Below are 16961 nucleotides of genomic sequence, written 5' to 3' on the forward strand. Positions count from 1 at the left end.
GCTTCTTACAGTTCCTACAGTCCAAGAACTCAGGGTTAAGGGACGCTGCTGCCCCCACTGCGCACGCGCCTTCAGAGATGTAACCCATAAACCCGGCCGGCCTTCACTTTGCGCACGCGCCTTTTGAGATAATTGCGGGCCGAGTTGGTGGTGTGTTTCCCGCCAGGCCAGGGGAGGCGTGACGCCAGGCGCAGCTTGATGACGACATTTCGGTGCCGGGTAGCCGAATGGCGGTCTTCGTCCCTTAGGCGAGCGACTTCATGGGTCCCACAGGTGAGTGTTGGGAGCCGTGTGCGGGACGGTCTTATGTCCCCCCGAACCTCCGCCGAAGCCATCTCCGTTCCTGAACGAGCCAGGCCTCGGGCCGGGCGTTGGTGTGTGTGCCCCTTGTCTGGCCGGCCGGCTGGGAAACCGAGGGCCCGACTGCGCCTTCATGCCACCCTCTCGCGCGCCTCGCACACCCCGTCCTGGTGGGTGCCCGGTTTACGTTCGTTGAACGAGTTGGCGGAAGGAGAGATTCGAGTTGAAGTTGGGCCTTAGGCTCAACAAGCTGTGTGGGAGGAAGAGCCGGGTGTGGATTCTCACCCGACTCATCTTCCCTGTGTGGGCCGACCTTCCTGAGCCTCAGTTTCTTCATCTGTAATATGGAGATCCCGATGCTCACTTACAGGGCAGTTGTGAGCAGCAAATGGGAGCATTCTCTGCTTCTCAGAGCGCAGCCAGAGGGAGGCCTTGGCAGTAATGTGATTTGCTTGGCATGATTGGCGTTGCTACTCTGAGAAGAAACCTCAAAAGATCCGAAGGACCCACTGAAGAAAGTGGCTGTAAAGTGGCGGATGAAGGGAACACTTGGTGTACATAGTGGAGAAGGGTGTGATGGAGGAGCCTGGCTGGGGTAGGATTAGAGAACAGGGCCTTAGGAGACACTGCCCTCTCTCGGAAAGACTCTTTGCTTTGGCGCCTCTGGGCCTCAGTCCTGAGCTGATGCCAGTGCAGGCTTCCTCTGAACAAGGAGGTACTTCCACCTCATCATCTCTAAAGCTTTGCCCTTTGCAAACAGGCCAGGATTTTATGCTGCTTTGGTTATTTTGCTTTGGTCATTTTAATCACAGTGGTTCAGGACTGAGGCCTTTGAGGTCTTCCTTAAAACTGAATTTGATAGCTAGTGTCATGCAGAGAATTGAAAAAACCCTGGAGGTGTTTCTATTGTCAAGAGGCAGGGATTCACATCTCCTCTCAACTCCTCCACTGCCTCACAGCTTCCTTGCGCCTAGTCTTTCCTCATCCACATACACTTCTGTTTGCCACCTCAGCACCCTTACTCATGCTGTGGGCAGAGCTGTGCCAGGAAGGCATCGTCAGTGGGACTAGGCAGGCTCCCTTTCTGTTCAGTCCACATCTGGCTATTTTCAGTTTCTGACCTGGGTGGAGAGAGAGAGAGGAATCTAGAGAGTTGCTCCTGATTTTCTGATGGCTTGTTCAAAAGCTCCCTCGGCTGAGCTTGCTCATCCCCTCCATTCATTCCATTCATTCTCATAGAGCACAGGTGACATACCTGTCTCTCTGGAAGATGTGTTCAGAGGTCTGTGTATTAGGATCTTGGCTCTGCCATTTACCAGCCAAGTGAGGGCAAGTGCTTATCTCCTCTCTGCTTCCACTTCTTTTTATCTGTATTGACCTCACAGGATTGTTGTGAGGATATATGTTTTCTATTTTTCCTTAACAAACTTAGCAGCTTAAAACTGCATCCACTTATTATTTCAGAGTTTATAGTCCAGAAGTCTACGCAGGCTCCAGTGGGTTCTCTGCTTAGGATATCACAAGACTGAAATCAAGGTGTTGGTTGGCTTTGTTCTTACCTAGAAGCCCTCGGAAAGAATCTTTTTCCAAGTTTATTCAAGTTGCTGGCAGAATCCAGTTCCTTCGGGTTGTAGAACTAAGGTCCCCGTTTCCTTACTGGCCGGCAGCTGGAACTGCTCTGTATCTTATGGTCCGCCCCCTTGAGACTTCAGTCATATCTGCAAAATTCCTTCATAATACCTAGATGAGCATTTGATTGAATACCCAAGGATAGGAATCTTGGAGGGCTATCTTTAAAATTCTGCCTACCCCTGAGGATTAAATGAGGAGCTATACAGAGGGTCCTTAGAAGCGGGCACCCAGCAAGTGCTGTACAAGCGTTACCAAGGATTCGCCACTGCACACTTGGCTCTGAAGCTGGCCATTGCAGACTGCATCAGACCGGCATTTCTATAAAACATGGAATTCGGCAGTGCAGAGTGTATTGAATTATACAAATACTCCCCTGGGCGTTGTAAGGCAATATAATCCGCTGTGTGGCAGATGTTGAGATGTCGCCTTTGTTTTTTCACAGTGGTTTCCTAAGACGGCCGTTGTCAGCGGCCCCCAGGAGGCTGCTATGGCGTTCCCTCACCTGCAGCAGCCCAGCTTTCTGCTGGTAAGTACCAGCTGCCTGTGGGAATGTCAGCATGATGATTGGTCTACAGCTCAGGGACTTGCGAGTTCTTTCCCCTGACCTGAACTTTCTGTTGGGGTTTTTTTTCCCCCCCCTCAAAGATTTTATTTATTTATTTATTTGCCAGAGAGAGAGAGGGGGAGAGTATAAGCGGGGGGAGTGGCAGGCAGAGGGAGAAGCAGGCTTCTTGCTAAGCAAGGAGCCCGATGTGGGACTCGATCCCAGGACCCTGAGATCACGACCTGAGCCGAAGGTAGACGCTTAACCATCTGAGCCACCCAGGTGCCCCTCTGCTGGGGTTTTTTTGAGGGCATGTGAAGGAAGTTGGCCTGGGGGTTAGAATCCTTAGACTTGACCCTGGCCCCTTCCGGTGTAGGACATTGGGTTTACTTGAACCCCTGAGCCCTGGTTTTCTCATCTACAAGATGAGTTTCTCACCTACAAGGTAAGTTGATTCAAATCCATTTTCACTACTTTTGAAAGGATATACATCAGAATTTCCACATCTTGTATGTCTTTACACACTTCCCGGGGTATTCTAATAATCGTAACTGTCATCATTGGAAATTGGCAGGACTGCACTCTCAGTATTAAACATGATGCCGGGAAATTACATGTGAGGCAGATAGCCATGGTGTGAGGATTCTTTATTTCAGTTCCCAGAAGATACTTTTTGTAAACGTTTATTCAGAAGGACATCCTTCCTTGGTGCCCCTTCTAGAGCCAACACATGCGGTGCTACTGGCATTCAGTGGGTAGAGGCCAGGCATGCAGGGAACCTTCCCACAGTGCGTGGCTGCAACAGCCCAGATCTTTATCTCTGCTTGAGACACCACCCTCATTTGGAGGTGGCTGAGGCCTTAGATAGCCTTGGGCAAAGCCCTCTTGGTTCAAATTCTGGCATTTCCTCCTGATCTTAATCCACACCCCACGACCTTGGGTAGATTTCCTTCATTCTTGTCTTGAATGTTCCCTGGCTTATCCATCGCCTTCATGATTAGTGTCGACATTTGGTTAAAGCCATCTGTCATTTCTAGCCTGCCTTGTTTCTTGAGATAATGAATTCATTTGGCTCGTTATCTCCTGAACAGAGGAGAGCTTGGTTAAGAGGGCTTCTGCTGTCTCCCTTGTTTTGTTGGGCATCCTCACTGATGATCACAGTGGTGTCATCACGGGTGGTCATCACAGGGAAATTTCCAGTTCGTGTGTATACACTCAGGGAGTACTCTGTGGTCTGTGAGGGGTGCCCCACACAATAAGGGTCCTCTTCTGGCTGCGGGGCTGACCCTGGAGCTGACCCCCTGCTCTGGATTGGGTGGAAGTCACTTCTGTCGTGAAAATGTGTAGTACCCTGCCGTAACTGGGGATGCCTGACAGAGGGTGCAGGGAAGAAGCCTGAGAGTTGGCTGTCTGGAGAGCAAAGGACCCCCGCCTCTCCTAGTTGCATCCTTTAGGCCACTGACACACGCATGACCTGATGCACGAGATGCTGGGGAGCCATGCCCATGGCGTGTCTGACTCCTACCTATCACTTGGGTTTCTGTTTTGATTTGAGCCAGAAAACAGCTGCCAGGTAAATATGCTCATGACTTTTTTTTTTGGTTTGTTCTATCTTCTAGGCTAGCCTGAAAGCTGACTCTATAAATAAGCCCTTTGCACAGCGGTGCCAAGACTTGGTTAAAGTCATAGAGGATTTTCCAGCAAAGGTACAGTTCTGCTCGCATCTCTTTAGGGCATGTCTCACATAGTCTTTGAAAAACATTCTCACAGCCCCTGATTCCCAACTCTGAGCACTGCCCTGCAAAGAGGCCTGACCTAGTGTCGGACACATTTATGGACACATTTAAACATGTCAACATGTAAACCAGGGGTTCTCAGCCACAGGTGCTTCTGTCCTGCATGGGACACTTGGCGATGTCTAGAGACATTTTTGGCTGTCACACAGGAGAGGGTGTTACAGGCATCGAGTAGGTAGAGGCCAGTGATGCTGGTAACTTTCCCAAATTGCACAGGACAATCCAACCCAACAAAGACGTGTCCAGCCCAAAAGATTGAGAAACCCTGGTTTTCACACTGAAAATATATATTTTATTTAAGCCATACCCAGAATTATCAAGTAGTAAAGTGTAGCCCAGGAAGCCAGCCTGGACAAAGATTCTCACCCTGGAAATTTCCAGTTCATGTGTACACACTCAGTGAAGGAGGTGGACAACTTGGGGTGTAGCGCTGGACTGGGCAGGAGGCCCCCATGGCACACAGCCCAGCAATGGGCACTGGTCAAAGCCATCCCCCCAAACACCGTTTCAGGAGCTGCATGCCATCTTCCCATGGCTGGTGGAGAGCATTTTTGGCAGCCTGGACGGTGTCCTTGTCGGCTGGAACCTCCGCTACTTACAGGGACGCATGAGTCCTGTGGAATACAGCATTGCGATGGAATTTCTAGACCCTGGGTAGGTAGGTTTGTCACCTGAGAGGGGCTGGATGTTTCCTCATGGTGATCGCATTCTTAAAGCACTATATTTCTCAAAGTTAAGAAACAGTCAAAGCAAGATGGTTTACAGTTCATTGCTTTGTTTTTGTTGATTTAATTTCATGTTCAGTGGCCCAATGATGAAGTTGGTTTATAAGCTTCAGGCTGAAGATTATAAGTTTGACTTTCCTGTCTCCTACCTGCCTGTAAGTAAGCCGTGGGGTGAGCGTCGTGCTCAGGGCAGAGCGCCCTGCACAGCAGCTGCGGTGGTGGGTGCTGGGCAGGGCTTGGGGGCTGCAGCCATGGGCAAGAGAACGCCATGGTGTCTGCTCAGGGTCCAGGAGGCATCATTCCCAACTCTGCTCATGGAGAAGGCACTATGTGACCTGGTTTGTTCCTGGCTGAGTGGCAGGCAGGGCTGTGTGACCAGTTGCTCTGTTTTTCTGAGTTTCCAGTCCTTCAGTGGTAAATTGAGGGGTGATTTGCTTGGTGGATATCGGAAGCAAAGGAGATGGGGGAGCCTGAAGCCCTTGACGAGGCTCAGAAACACACAGCTGCTGCCCTTGCTGTTTGGGGATCTTCCTGAGGATAGTGTGAGCGATTCTGAGTGGAGGCCCTCTTGCTCCAGCGCTACCCAGAGGACAGCAGTGCTCCCCCAGGCAGGGTCCGTGTGCTGGTCGCCTCCGCAGCAGCCCTTCCCAAAGGCTGCACCGCACGGGGGCACCCTGCGGAGCCTGCCCGCAAACCCAACTCCCTGTCTCCACAGGGCCCTGTGAAGGCGTCCATCCAGGAGCGTGTGCTCCCTGACAGCCCTCTGTACCACAACAAGGTCCAGTTCCCCCCGACGGGGGGCCTCGGCCTGAACTTGGCCCTCAGTATCCTTTGTCAGCCCCGCGGGGCTGGGGAGGCCATGGGGGGCCGGGACACAGTGCTGGGGGTGGCCCAGTAGCCCTGCCCGTTTGCCCCCTGACGCTGCCATCAGATCCGTTCGAGTACTACATGTTCTTCTTTGCTTTGAGCCTCATCACTCAAAAGGTACAGGAGGGGTGCCCCTGAGCAGCTTTTTACCAAAACCCCTGTGGAGGGTGGGGGCTGTGGCCTAGGACTTCCTTTATCGTCCATGTCTTTTCGAATTTCTCTGGCTTGCCCTCTGCATCCTCTTCCAGCCTTTGCTGCTCAAGCCATCCTCACTCAGGATGACAGGCCGGTGGGCACACTTGACCTGGGCACCCCGAGTGGTAGTTGGGGGGCTTCCTGTGGGAAGGGGTTGCATGCTAAAAAGGACTCTGGGATCTAGTCAGGCCCCCTGTGGTGGGAACTTGTCTCCCGGTACTACCCTGGGTGCTTGTGGTCAGGCCCCTGGGATGTGGCCCATGTCCCAGGGCTCGTTGATTTGAGCCCTGAGGCTGCTGGGGTCTGCAGCCAGGGGACGGCACACAGAGCCACACACCGATGCGGATTTGCTTTTCCAGCCACTCCCTGGGGCTCTCCACATACGAACTTCAGACTGTGCCTATTTCATCCTCGTGGACAGGTACCTGTCATGGTTCCTGCCCACAGAAGGCAGTGTGCTCCCGCCGCTCTCCTCCAGTCCCGGGGGGCCCAGCCCCTCACCAGCTCCCAGGTAAGGCTCTCTGGCTGCCCTGGCTCTTGGCCTAGGGCGGCCCATCCCTGCAGCTAGCCTGTAAAGTCTGGCCCTTCCACAGGGGAGTGGCCTGGGCAGTGGGCATTGCTCACAGGGACAGTAGTGCCACTCTTTGTCCCGGGTGCCCCAATGTTTCTTAGGCCTGAGATCCCCCAACCCCAGCTGCCCTGGCACAGACCGGAGGGCGGGGGTGAGGAGGATGTCTGGGGCTGGGTTTGCAGTGAGCAGGTCCTGTGGCCCCATGGACAAGGCCTGGCTTTGGTTTGGGAGTGGGCTGTGTTCTGCCCATAGCAGCCCTCCCTACATGTGGCATCCAAGTCCCACACAGAAGCGGTGGCGGGGGTTTCAGAGTGATGTTACCAGAGCTGATCGGTCGCACTGGGCAGGTGGTGCTGGAGGGAAAGGGCCTGTAGGCAGGCCACAGCAGGGCTGATGTGAGGAGGAGTAAGAGCAGGAGGAATCTGTGTAGGCTGCCGGACGAGGTCTTGGCCTGAGCCAGAGGTCCTGGGGTATAGAGCCTTTTGTGCCAATCCAAGCAGGCTGGGCTGTGGCTAGACCGTGCAGGAAGGGAGTGTGCAGCCAGCCTCAGCCTGAGGGTGAACTGAGGCCTTTAGCCAGGGGCCGATTGGCCGCCTCTCCCCAGGAGACACTTGTGACCCGGGAACTGCCACCCATGTTCCTCACCCTCCTCAACCTTGCTGGTGCACCTTCTTCCCTGGGAGGTGGGGTCTTTCCTGCTGGCACAGGAATGCCCCCGAGGAAAGGGGATTGAAAGGAGGAGGTGGGGGCGTGCAAGTGGGGAGAGGCTGCACAGACATTGGTAATGCTATGGCCGAGAAGGACCCGGGCTGGCCAGCTTCACGCCCTGTCAGAGGCAGGTTTCAGGTGCCAGGCTGTTTTCCGGGCCCAGTTGTGTTGGCTTATTTTAACCTAGAATTTCAGACTTAAAACTTGCCATGAATAACAAAAAACTTGCATAGATCCTTCTTCTACTTTTCTGAATTGTTTTATTCTGTTTATCTGTACATGTTTTTTCCAGGCCATTTGAGTAGGTTATGGACACAACACCTGCTATTTTTTAATGTTTTGGAGTGTATTTCCTAAAAGCAAGTGCCTTCTCCTACACAGCCACTGCACTTTTATCTGAATCAGGAAATCGGTATCGCTGCCAGGCCACCGTCTCATCCTCAGACCCCACCCGGGCTGCCCTAGCTACCCCACTAACGTCTGCCACCTGGCTGGGATCCAGCTCAGGCTCACTCGCTGCGTGCAGTTACCTCTGGTCCCCCTTCAGTGTGGAACAGTCCCTCCGGGTTCCCATCTTTCCTGACCTTGATGCTTTGGACTGGTGCAGCCCAGGGGTGTGCAGAATGCCCTTATCGCGAGTTCTCTGGTGTTTCCTAGCGATTAGGCCCAGCGGCCATGGAGTCTGTGTGCTGGTGACATTGTCTTGATCACTGGGCCAGGGGGGTGTTGGCTAGGTTTTCCTACTGTAAAATTAAATGGGTACTTTGTGCCAAGTTAATTAGCAAGAGGGATTTTTTGGGAAGATACATTGAAACTATGTAATTATCAGTGGTGTTAGTGTCTCTTGATTATCGCCAGCCAAATCAGTTATTAATAGGATGGTTGCCTAAGGGTGGTTGTGTGCTTTCATCCCTTACGTTGACCAGTGCACGCTCTGCAGTAGGGAGGTGGATTTGGGGGCGGTCCTGTGATTCAGCAGGTGGTAATGGTTACAGTTGCCACCGATGTTCCCGTTCATATTGCCCCTGGTTGTGCCGGCAGGACCCCCTAACGGAGGCCTGTTTCTGTGTGTCCCTCAGGACGCCAGCCATGCCCTTCGCTTCCTATGGCCTCCACCACACCAGCCTCCTGAAGCGACACATCTCTCATCAGACGTCTGTGAACGCAGACCCTGCATCCCATGAGATCTGGAGGTCTGAAACTCTACTCCAGGTGAGAGTGAGGAAACCCTTCTCGTCTTCTGTTTCAAAATAAACTGCCCGATCACCTTCCGCCCCAGGGGGCAGAGGCCTAAACACTGCCCTCAGCCTGAGAGTGCTTCTAAATTGTTGGTGTTTTCCTGCTGTGACGTGCCCTCCTGTCTAACCTGATGTCATTGGCAGTGCTGTTCATCCCAGGATTCACTGTGGGGTTTTGTGTCGTGGTGGTGTGAGTGCTGCTCAGTTTCCACTGGACCCGTGTGCGTGCAGGCTTGCCCCACACCGCACGTCTCCGACCTGCTCCCACAATGCTGGAAAGGTTTCCTGTGATCCTCCTCATTTGGGTGGATATTGAGCCCCTGCCCCAGTAGTGTTTTTATAACACTGGCCAGAAAAGGCTTACAAAGCCTCTAACCTTGCTTGGCTGGCAGCCCCTATCCCTTCCGGGTTGGGGGATCCACATGGGAGGTGGTAGGGCCCCTTGTCTGCCCTCGTGCAGGCTCCAGCCTCTCATGCAGGCTTGGGCTGGCTCCCTCCCAGGCCAGGCTGTCTCTCCAAATGCACCTTGGAGAGGTTCAGCTGGTTCTCGACGCCGGGGCGGAATTGGTAGCCACGAGCATCACTTACTGACAGCCTGACACATGGATAAGATGGGGTTCTGTCCCTCGTGCCTCGTACATAACTCTTGGTGTATGGGCTGTTGCACTTTCAGCGGTCTCCGTGTCGTTGTTGAGACCGCACCGGGAGATTGGATGGCTGGACTCAGCCTCCCTGTTCGCAGAGGGGCCCTGGTGCTTCAGGTGCCCCCAGCTAATGTGGATTCTGGGCTGTGCCAGCCCATGAGGAGGGCCTGTGGCCAGGACATGGGCTTATGGGGCAGAAATGCTGGAGGGTTGCTTTCTGGACCAGAACGCTAATGCTCACTCTTTTTTTTTAATTATTGAGGAAAAAATTTCTTTGAATTGAGGTAAAATACACATAACATAAAGTTTACCATCAAAGTATGCAGTTGAGTAGAATTACATATATTCATGTTGTTGGGGAAGGAATCTCCAGAACTTCCTCATCTTGTAAAACAAACTACCCATTAAACAGAAGTTTAATGGCTCTGAGATAAAGTGGCCAAGAGAGGTACTGGGGCCAGAGTTTAGGTCCATCTAGAGAAGCAGGAGGAGAGGACATGAGGATGGAGCTGGGTGGTTTCCAGAACAGATGCTGTCATGGTGATAGGAATGGGGTGCTGCTGACGTGGAACATGTGGGAGGGCCTGGGAACAGCAGCTGGCCTCCACTGGGGGTAGGGGTGCTCTAGGTATGTTTGCCGAGTGTTCTCCCTGAACGCCGGGACCCTCCAGGGTCACTGTCCAACCTTTACATACTGACCTGCCCAGGGTCCCTGGAGCATCAGTGGAGGCTGGAACATGAAGCCCACCCAGGTGGATGCACCTGCACAGCTGCTCGGAAGGTAGCAAAATGCTCCTGTCTCTCTGTTGCAGCAACAACCGCATCTCTGCAGTGGGAGCCTTGAGCCTGGGCCTGGGCCTCCGGGTCAACCAGACGCTGAGGATTCTAGTTGTGAGTGCTAGCCTGATGGGAGAGGCACCCCTGTACATATCCACACAGATCCCTCCCCCGCCACATCACTCCAGTGGCAGTGGGGTACACAGATTCTGGAGCCCAGATAAGGGCGGGGGCCTCCTGCTTCCTCTTGTGACCACTTCTTTCCCTTGCCATTCACTCACCCATCTCTGGCCTGACCCATATACTTCAGACTCCTCCCTTACCCTTCCTTCTCTCCCAGCAGCGTCACCCCACCTCCCAGCTGTCCTTCCTTTTTCTCAGACCACCCGGTCAGCCCAGGTGTACTGTTGGCCATTCTCAGACCTACCCGAGGTCTCGTGTGCACACTAGGAGTTCCCTTCCTTCAGGGTTGCCAGTGGGCTAGGCTGAGAGCAGAGGACAGAGAAGGGAGGGTGCAACCGGGGGTGGAGCAGGCCTGTGAGGGCCACTGTGCCAACAGCAAGTGCTCAGAGGACAGTACTGCCAGGTCCAGGGGCATCCAGCCCTGCCTGGCTCTCAGCTCCTTCAACTGGCAGGGGAGCCTCGTGTAGCCCTCCCATCCCCAGCCTGAGGCTCGCTCCTCTCCCACCCACTCCTCCACCCCTGCCCCTTGCTGCAACCCAGACCTCTCTTAAGCTTTGGATCCCCATTTCCAGCCACCTGTTGGATGGTCCCCTGGATGTCCCATGGGCACAAAGCACAACCTGAAGACATCATCTCTCTCTAAGGGCTGTCCCCGTGGGTGGGGGGCGGGGGGACCTCCTCATGGAGTCACCCCTCCCTCTCTTTCCCATGCCTTCCATCCTTCATCTGACTTCCTGCAGAGTTTGCAGGCTTCCTGCTCCTCCTTCTCACTTCCCCTCAAGTTCTGTGGACCTGCTAGTTTCCCATCTCTGGCCCTTCTTTCCTACCTACCAGGTGATCTTTCTAAACCAGAAACATGCTCATGTCCCCCCTTGCTTTAAACCTGTCAGAGGCTCCCCTCTGGATAAATCCAAGCTTAGTAGTATGTCATTCACTACACATTGGGCTCCGGGCTCTGCCATAATCCCTCTGCCTGCCACCTGTGAAGCTCATTCTGTCACCCCAAGCTGCTCTGAATTTTCTGCACATGGTGCATTCTCTCTTCTCTGTTTTGCTTCTCCTGCTCTTCTTGCGGAAATACCCAGCTCTGCGCACCTCACCTGTAAAGCTCAGGGCCGGTATTTTATCCCCTGCCTAACTTTTACCTCCCAAGGAGAGCTGATGCACACTCTCATTGCACTGCATTTTCATGATGTTTCCTTTCCCTCTCTTCCCCATGATGGGTGGGCTCTTTAAGGACAGGGATGTGCCCTGTGTGTCTGTATCTTTGGCACCCAGCACAGAGTTGGGCATGGTGGTGGTGGGGTGCTCAGCCAGTGTTTCTTCTCTTCCTCTCTTCCCTGGCCCCACAGGCTCACCAAGGGCATTCTGTCAGTGGAGACAACTTCTGAGCTGAGACAGTGGGGCTGTCCCGAGCCACTCAGCAGACATGAAGAATCCCTCCCTCCCTTTGGAGATGTTCCATGAGCCTCCCTGGGGCTCGGTTTTTCTCAATTGTGTGTGTGTTTCTCAGATGTCCAGGAATCCCATGCGAGGCGAAGGCTGCTTTGGAGTTCTAAAGTCTGTCCGGGATAATCCAATGTCTGCCCTAGAACTCCTAGATTTCTCTGTAAGAGCTCTTCATAAATCTCATCTGTGATCCTCCCCACAGCTCCATGAGTTATCAGTTAGAGGAAGAAAGTGGGGATGAGAGAAATAGAGTGCCCTGCCCAGATACTTAACATGGCTGAGTCTGAGTCCCACCCCAGGCCGGACTGTAAGGTCACAGGGCCACTCTGGCTCTATTCCCACTCCTGACTGGGGGGTCCCGCCATGGTCTCACCTCCAACCCCTGCCTGGGTTCTTCATTGGCTGAGAGAGACTAGGTGGCTCAGAGGACACAAAGCTCGCTGTTCACTGATGTTTGGATTTGCAGGTTCAGTACTTGCAAGGCGGCCCCGCCCCACCCCCTGGCCTGTTCTGTCTGCAGGCGGATCATGGTGCTGGAAGATTCACTCATGTGGCCTTGAGGGAGATTAAGACTCCTTTTCATTCAATTGTGCCTTTTTGATATAGAAAATTAAAAGCAGTTAAACATTAAGGAGAGAATCCCCAAATATGAGTTATTGAAAGGAAGTCTAGTCACAAATCACTGCTTATTCTAACCCTGGTCGATGTCAACCCAGATTTAAGTCAAAACCCTTCCAGAGACATGTTTTTTACAGTTCCAATCCTTCAGGCTTATTGCTTCCTTCTGCCTGCCCAGTTTCTACAGCTCCAAAGCTAGAGATTAGTTTGCCTTGACCTTGTTCCTCCTGCTCTGAGAATTCCTGTTAACATTGGCTTCTATCATTAAAAAAGGTGGGCGGGGGGGGGGGGGGCACCTGGCTGGCTCAGTGGGAAGAGCATGTGACTCTTGATCTCAGAGTTGTGGGTTTGAGTCCCACATTGGGTGCAGAAATTACTTAAATATTTTTAAAAAATAAAGGAATGATATATAAAACTCTTCTGCAAAACTATGTGCTTATTCAATATGACCTATGGTTATTATCAGGAGCTTTTAATCTAGTGGAAACAGAGGTGAGAATCAGACAGGCCTGGGACCAAATCCTGAGTCATCAACATGGCATCTTCTGAATTCAAGAATAACACTAGATGCAATGTACTAATTTCCTGTTCCTTAGCTGTTATTAGTCTAATCTCCCCAGCCTAGATTTTCTCCTCAGCTTTAAGGGAAATACTTTTTTTTTTTTTAAAGATTTTGTTTATTTATTTGACAGAGAGAGAGAGAGCACAAGCAGGTGGAGCAGCAGGCAGAGGGAGAGGGAAAAGCAGTCTCTCCGCGGAGCAGGGAGCCCAACTCAGGCTTTGATCCAGGACTCTGGGATCATGACCTGAGCTGAAAGCAAACGCTTAAGCGACTGAGCCACCTAGGCACCCCTAAGGGAAATGCTTCTGAATCCTGACAGTTCATGTAAAACCCTTCCCAGGTTTCAGCTTTGTCTTCAGGTGAAACGGGGCTAAAATCTTCCAGCCAGGCTCATTGCAAAGAGGGGATGAGCTAGCAGACCCCACAGGAAAGGCCTGTGTAGAGAAAGATCCCATTAGTGCTAGCATTCTTCCCCTGACTCCTATTATTGAGGAATAACGTCTATGCTGAAAAGTGCACATGGGTTAGGGCTGTGAATTTCCACAGACAGAACACACCTATGCAACCAGCCCCCAGATCAAGAAATAGTGCAGGCCCCAAGGAGCTCCCCTGGAGTCACTTCTCTTCTCTATTTTAATGGTTTGGGAGTAATGACATTGTCATCCATAGGAGAGAAGTGGCCCTAAGGTGTTCTTCAAAACCTTGTGTGTATAAGTGAAAAACAGTGACGTTCTCAGACAGTGATAATGTACTGCCTTGTAATGGGTTTCTCCTCAGGAGATCCAAGTGGACGGAGAGTTTGATGACCTCGCCAGCTCAGTGAAGGTACTTCTTCCAGCACTCCATGTAAAGACTGCTGCCCACAGAGTAGAGTATAGAAAAGAGTTACTGCCAGTCTTCACCCCATCCCTACCAGCGTCTGTCCCTAAGTGACTGTGGTGGGTGGCTTCCTCATCTCACATTGGCCACTTCGACGTCGAGGGTTCTTGGCCTCACGATGCCTTATTATCACTTGAGTCTGCAGTGAGTCCCCATGTCAACCGGGTGGTAAGTCCTATGGAACCTGTCTTGATGGAGTCTCAGACCCTGTACCCTCCTCTCCATCCCATGGCTCCTGTTAATGCAGAGACTGGGTCTTCCTTCGCTCACACTAACTTGTGTAACTTCTACTATGTGCTACAAATTGGGGTCAGAAATGTCCAAAGTCCCAGCTTTGGTGACCTCAGGAGACAATGAAAGTACAAACTCAACTTGCCAGAATGCAAACTGACACAACTTTTCTGGGAGGCAATTTATCATTATGCACCAAAAGCCTTAAAACTGCCTGTGCTCTTTGATTCAATGGTCTAATTCATCTGATCTGCAGAAATAACCAGAGCTGCATAAAAAGATTAATGCCCAAAGATGTTCACCGAAATGCTGTTTATAACATGAAAATTGGAAATAATCTAAATGCCCACTAACAGGGGTTAACTAAGATTTGGAAGTCTGCAAACATTAAAAGCCAAGTGTTCAAAGAACATTTAATAATTTATGAAAATGCACATGATTAATGTTAAGTGAGAAAATCAAGATAAAAAAATCACATGGTTTGGTTAGTAGTTCCTCAAAAGATTAAACATGTAGTTTATCATAGACCCAGCAATTCCGGTCATAGAGAAATGAAAACATATGTTCACACAAAAACTTGCACACAGATGTTCACAGCTTTATTCATAATATCCACAAAGTACAAATGTCCACCAACTGATAAATGGATAAATAAAATATGGTATACCCATACAATGGAACACCCCGTACAATTTGGCCATAAAAAGGCATGAAATTTGGGGTGATGAAAGTGTTCTAAAATTGATTGTGGTAATGGTTGCACAAATCTGAATATACCAAAATTAGTTATTGTACACTGGTTTTTTTTTTAAAGATTTGTTTATTTATTTTAGAGGTGGGGAGGGACACAGGGAGAGGGAGAGAGAATCTCAAGCAGACTCCCTGCTGAGCGCGCAGCCAGGCATGGGGCTTGATCTCACGACCTTGAGATCATGACCTGAACTAAAAATAAGAGTCAGACGCTCAACTGACTGAGCCACCCAGGTGCCCCTGAATTGTACAGTTTAAATAGGTGAACTGTATAGTATGTGAATTATAGCTCAATAAGGCTGTTTACAAGAAAAAGGAATAAGGGGGCGCCTGGGGGACTCGGTTGGTTAAGCGACTGCCTTCGGCTCAGGTCATGATCCTGGAGTCCTGGGATCGAGTCCCGCATTTGGCTCCCAGCTCAGTGGGGAGTCTGCTTCTCCCTCTGACCCTCCCCTCTCTCATGCTCTGTCTCTCATTCTCTCTCTCTCAAATAAATAAAATCCTTAAAAAGAAAAAAAAAAAACTAAAAAAAGAGAAAAAGGAATAAGGTATCATGCTACTACAGGAATGTATCATGTATCAGGAGGAATGTATCATGCTACAACATGAAAGAACCTTGAAAACATTATGCTAAATGAAAGCATTCACAAAAGACCACATATTGTATGATTCTGTTTATATGAAATGTCCAGAATAGGCAAATCTATAGAGACAGAAAGTAGATTAGAAGTTGTCTAAGGCAGGGGCGCATGGCTGGCTCAGTCCGTAGAGTATGTGACTCTTGATCTCAAGGTTGTAAGTTTGAGCCCTATGTTGGGTGTAGAGATTACGTAAAAAAATAAAAAGAATTAAAAAAAAATAAAAAAGTTGCCTAGGGCTGGGGAGATGGGAGGGACTGGGAGTTGACAGCAAAAGGGCATGGGTTTCTTTGGGAGGTGACAAAAATGTTCTAAAATTGATTATGGTGATGGTTGCACAACTGTGAATAAACTACAAGCCAGTGGATTGTATACCACTTTAAATGGGTGAATTGTGGGGTGACTGGCTGGCTCAGTCAGTAGAACATGTGACTCTTGATTTCTGGGTTGTGAGTTCAAGCCGCATATCGGGTGCAGAGATTACTTAAAAATAAAAAAAAAATATTTTTTAAAATGGGTGAATTGTATAGTATGTGAATTATATCTCAAGAAAGCTGTTACCAAAACAAATCATATTGTTGGATCCAAATCGTGTAAAAAAAACATGTATAAGTATATGTATGCAGGAGAAAAGACTAAAAAAAACCTGACATATTAATAATGTTTAGCTAATAATGTTTAGCTAAGTTGTGGGTTTGGGAATGATTTTAATTTTTTTCCTGTTATTCTTCATTTTCCACATTTTCTACTCTGAATATGTGTTACTTTCATAACCAGAAAAATAAATAGTACTTTAAAATGTGAGAGGTGCCTGGGTGGCTCAGTCAGTTGAACATCTGACTCTTGATTTTGGCTCAGGTCATGATCTCAGGGTCCTGGGATCAAGGCCCACGTCAGACTCCTGCTCAGTGGGAAGTCTGCTTGTCTCCCTCCCCCTGCTTGTGGTCTCTCTCTCTCTCTAAAATAATAAATCTCTTTGAAAAATAAAAATGTGATGCAGGCTTCAATTAAATTATGCATGTGGTATGTTTGGAGCCCTGAGAAAGGAGGGTGCCATAGACTGAATTGGGTACCCCCCCCAACTCCTCTGTTGAAGCCCTAACCACCTATTTGGAGATAGGAGGTAATTGAGGTTAAATGAGCTCATAAGAGTGGGGCCCTGATCTGATAGGATTAGTGTCCTTATAGGAAGAGACACCAGAGAACTTGCTCTCTCTTCCTGCCCCTGTAGGCAGACACAGCAAGAAGGTGGCCTTCTGCAAGTCAAGAAGAGAGCCCTCGCTTGAAATCGACCCATCCAGAACTTGACCTTGCACTTCTAGCCTTCAGAACTGTGAAAAAAATAAACGTCTGTGCTTAAGCTACCCAGTCCGTGGTGTTTTGTTATGGCAGTTTAGCTAAGATAGAAGGATTCACTCTCCTGGAGAGAAGAAGCAGGGAAGGTTTCTCCTGGTTTCCCTGGCTCTCCCCTGACCTCCTTCCATCTCCCTCCTCCCTGCTGCCAAAGCTGCCTAAGGGCAGACCTAATCATGCCATTCATATGTTCCCAAGGCCTACAGAAAAATTCCAGCTCCTCTATCTGGTGTGTCCCATTGCAGGGGTTGAGTTCTCCATTCTTCTCCAAGGAGAAGGTAAGAGTCTGCTCCAACACACT

The 16961-nt window shown here is 50.4% G+C and overlaps 1 protein-coding gene across 8 annotated transcripts; it reads left to right on the forward strand.

The window, feature by feature from the left end:
• Positions 1-114: 114 nt before the first annotated feature.
• LOC113930148 (sphingomyelin phosphodiesterase 4-like) lies at positions 115-16899 on the forward strand. 8 transcript variants are annotated; one of them, XR_004819565.1, is made up of 13 exons: positions 117-273; positions 2375-2458; positions 4096-4182; positions 4784-4926; positions 5077-5152; positions 5713-5821; positions 5929-5981; positions 6419-6570; positions 8418-8550; positions 10033-10111; positions 11694-11789; positions 13587-13634; positions 16539-16632. XR_004819565.1 is itself a non-coding variant. In XM_035723855.1 (12 exons), the coding sequence occupies exons 1-11, from the start codon at positions 199-201 to the stop codon at positions 11753-11755; spliced, it is 1053 nt and encodes a 350-aa protein (XP_035579748.1). In that variant the 5' UTR covers positions 117-198; the 3' UTR covers positions 11756-11789; positions 16539-16637. The 8 variants fall into 8 exon arrangements, 5 of the variants coding, with proteins under 5 accessions (XP_035579746.1, XP_035579748.1, XP_035579750.1 ...); XR_004819566.1 differs by lacking the exon at positions 16539-16632 and having other exon boundaries at positions 11533-11789; XM_035723855.1 differs by lacking the exon at positions 13587-13634 and having other exon boundaries at positions 16539-16637.
• The last annotated feature ends 62 nt before the right edge of the window (positions 16900-16961 follow it).

Source organism: Zalophus californianus, chromosome 14, assembly GCF_009762305.2.
Source record: "Zalophus californianus isolate mZalCal1 chromosome 14, mZalCal1.pri.v2, whole genome shotgun sequence".
Taxonomy (NCBI): domain Eukaryota; kingdom Metazoa; phylum Chordata; class Mammalia; order Carnivora; family Otariidae; genus Zalophus; species Zalophus californianus.

Coding starts and splice junctions, on each gene's coding strand:
- LOC113930148 (XM_035723853.1), top strand. CDS start 199: ATGACGACATTTCGGTGCCGGGTAGCCGAATGGCGGTCTTCGTCCCTT. Junction 2,459..4,095: donor AGCAGCCCAGCTTTCTGCTG/GTAAGTACCAGC, acceptor TCTATCTTCTAG/GCTAGCCTGAAAGCTGACTC. Junction 5,822..5,928: donor CGGCCTGAACTTGGCCCTCA/GTATCCTTTGTC, acceptor CGCTGCCATCAG/ATCCGTTCGAGTACTACATG.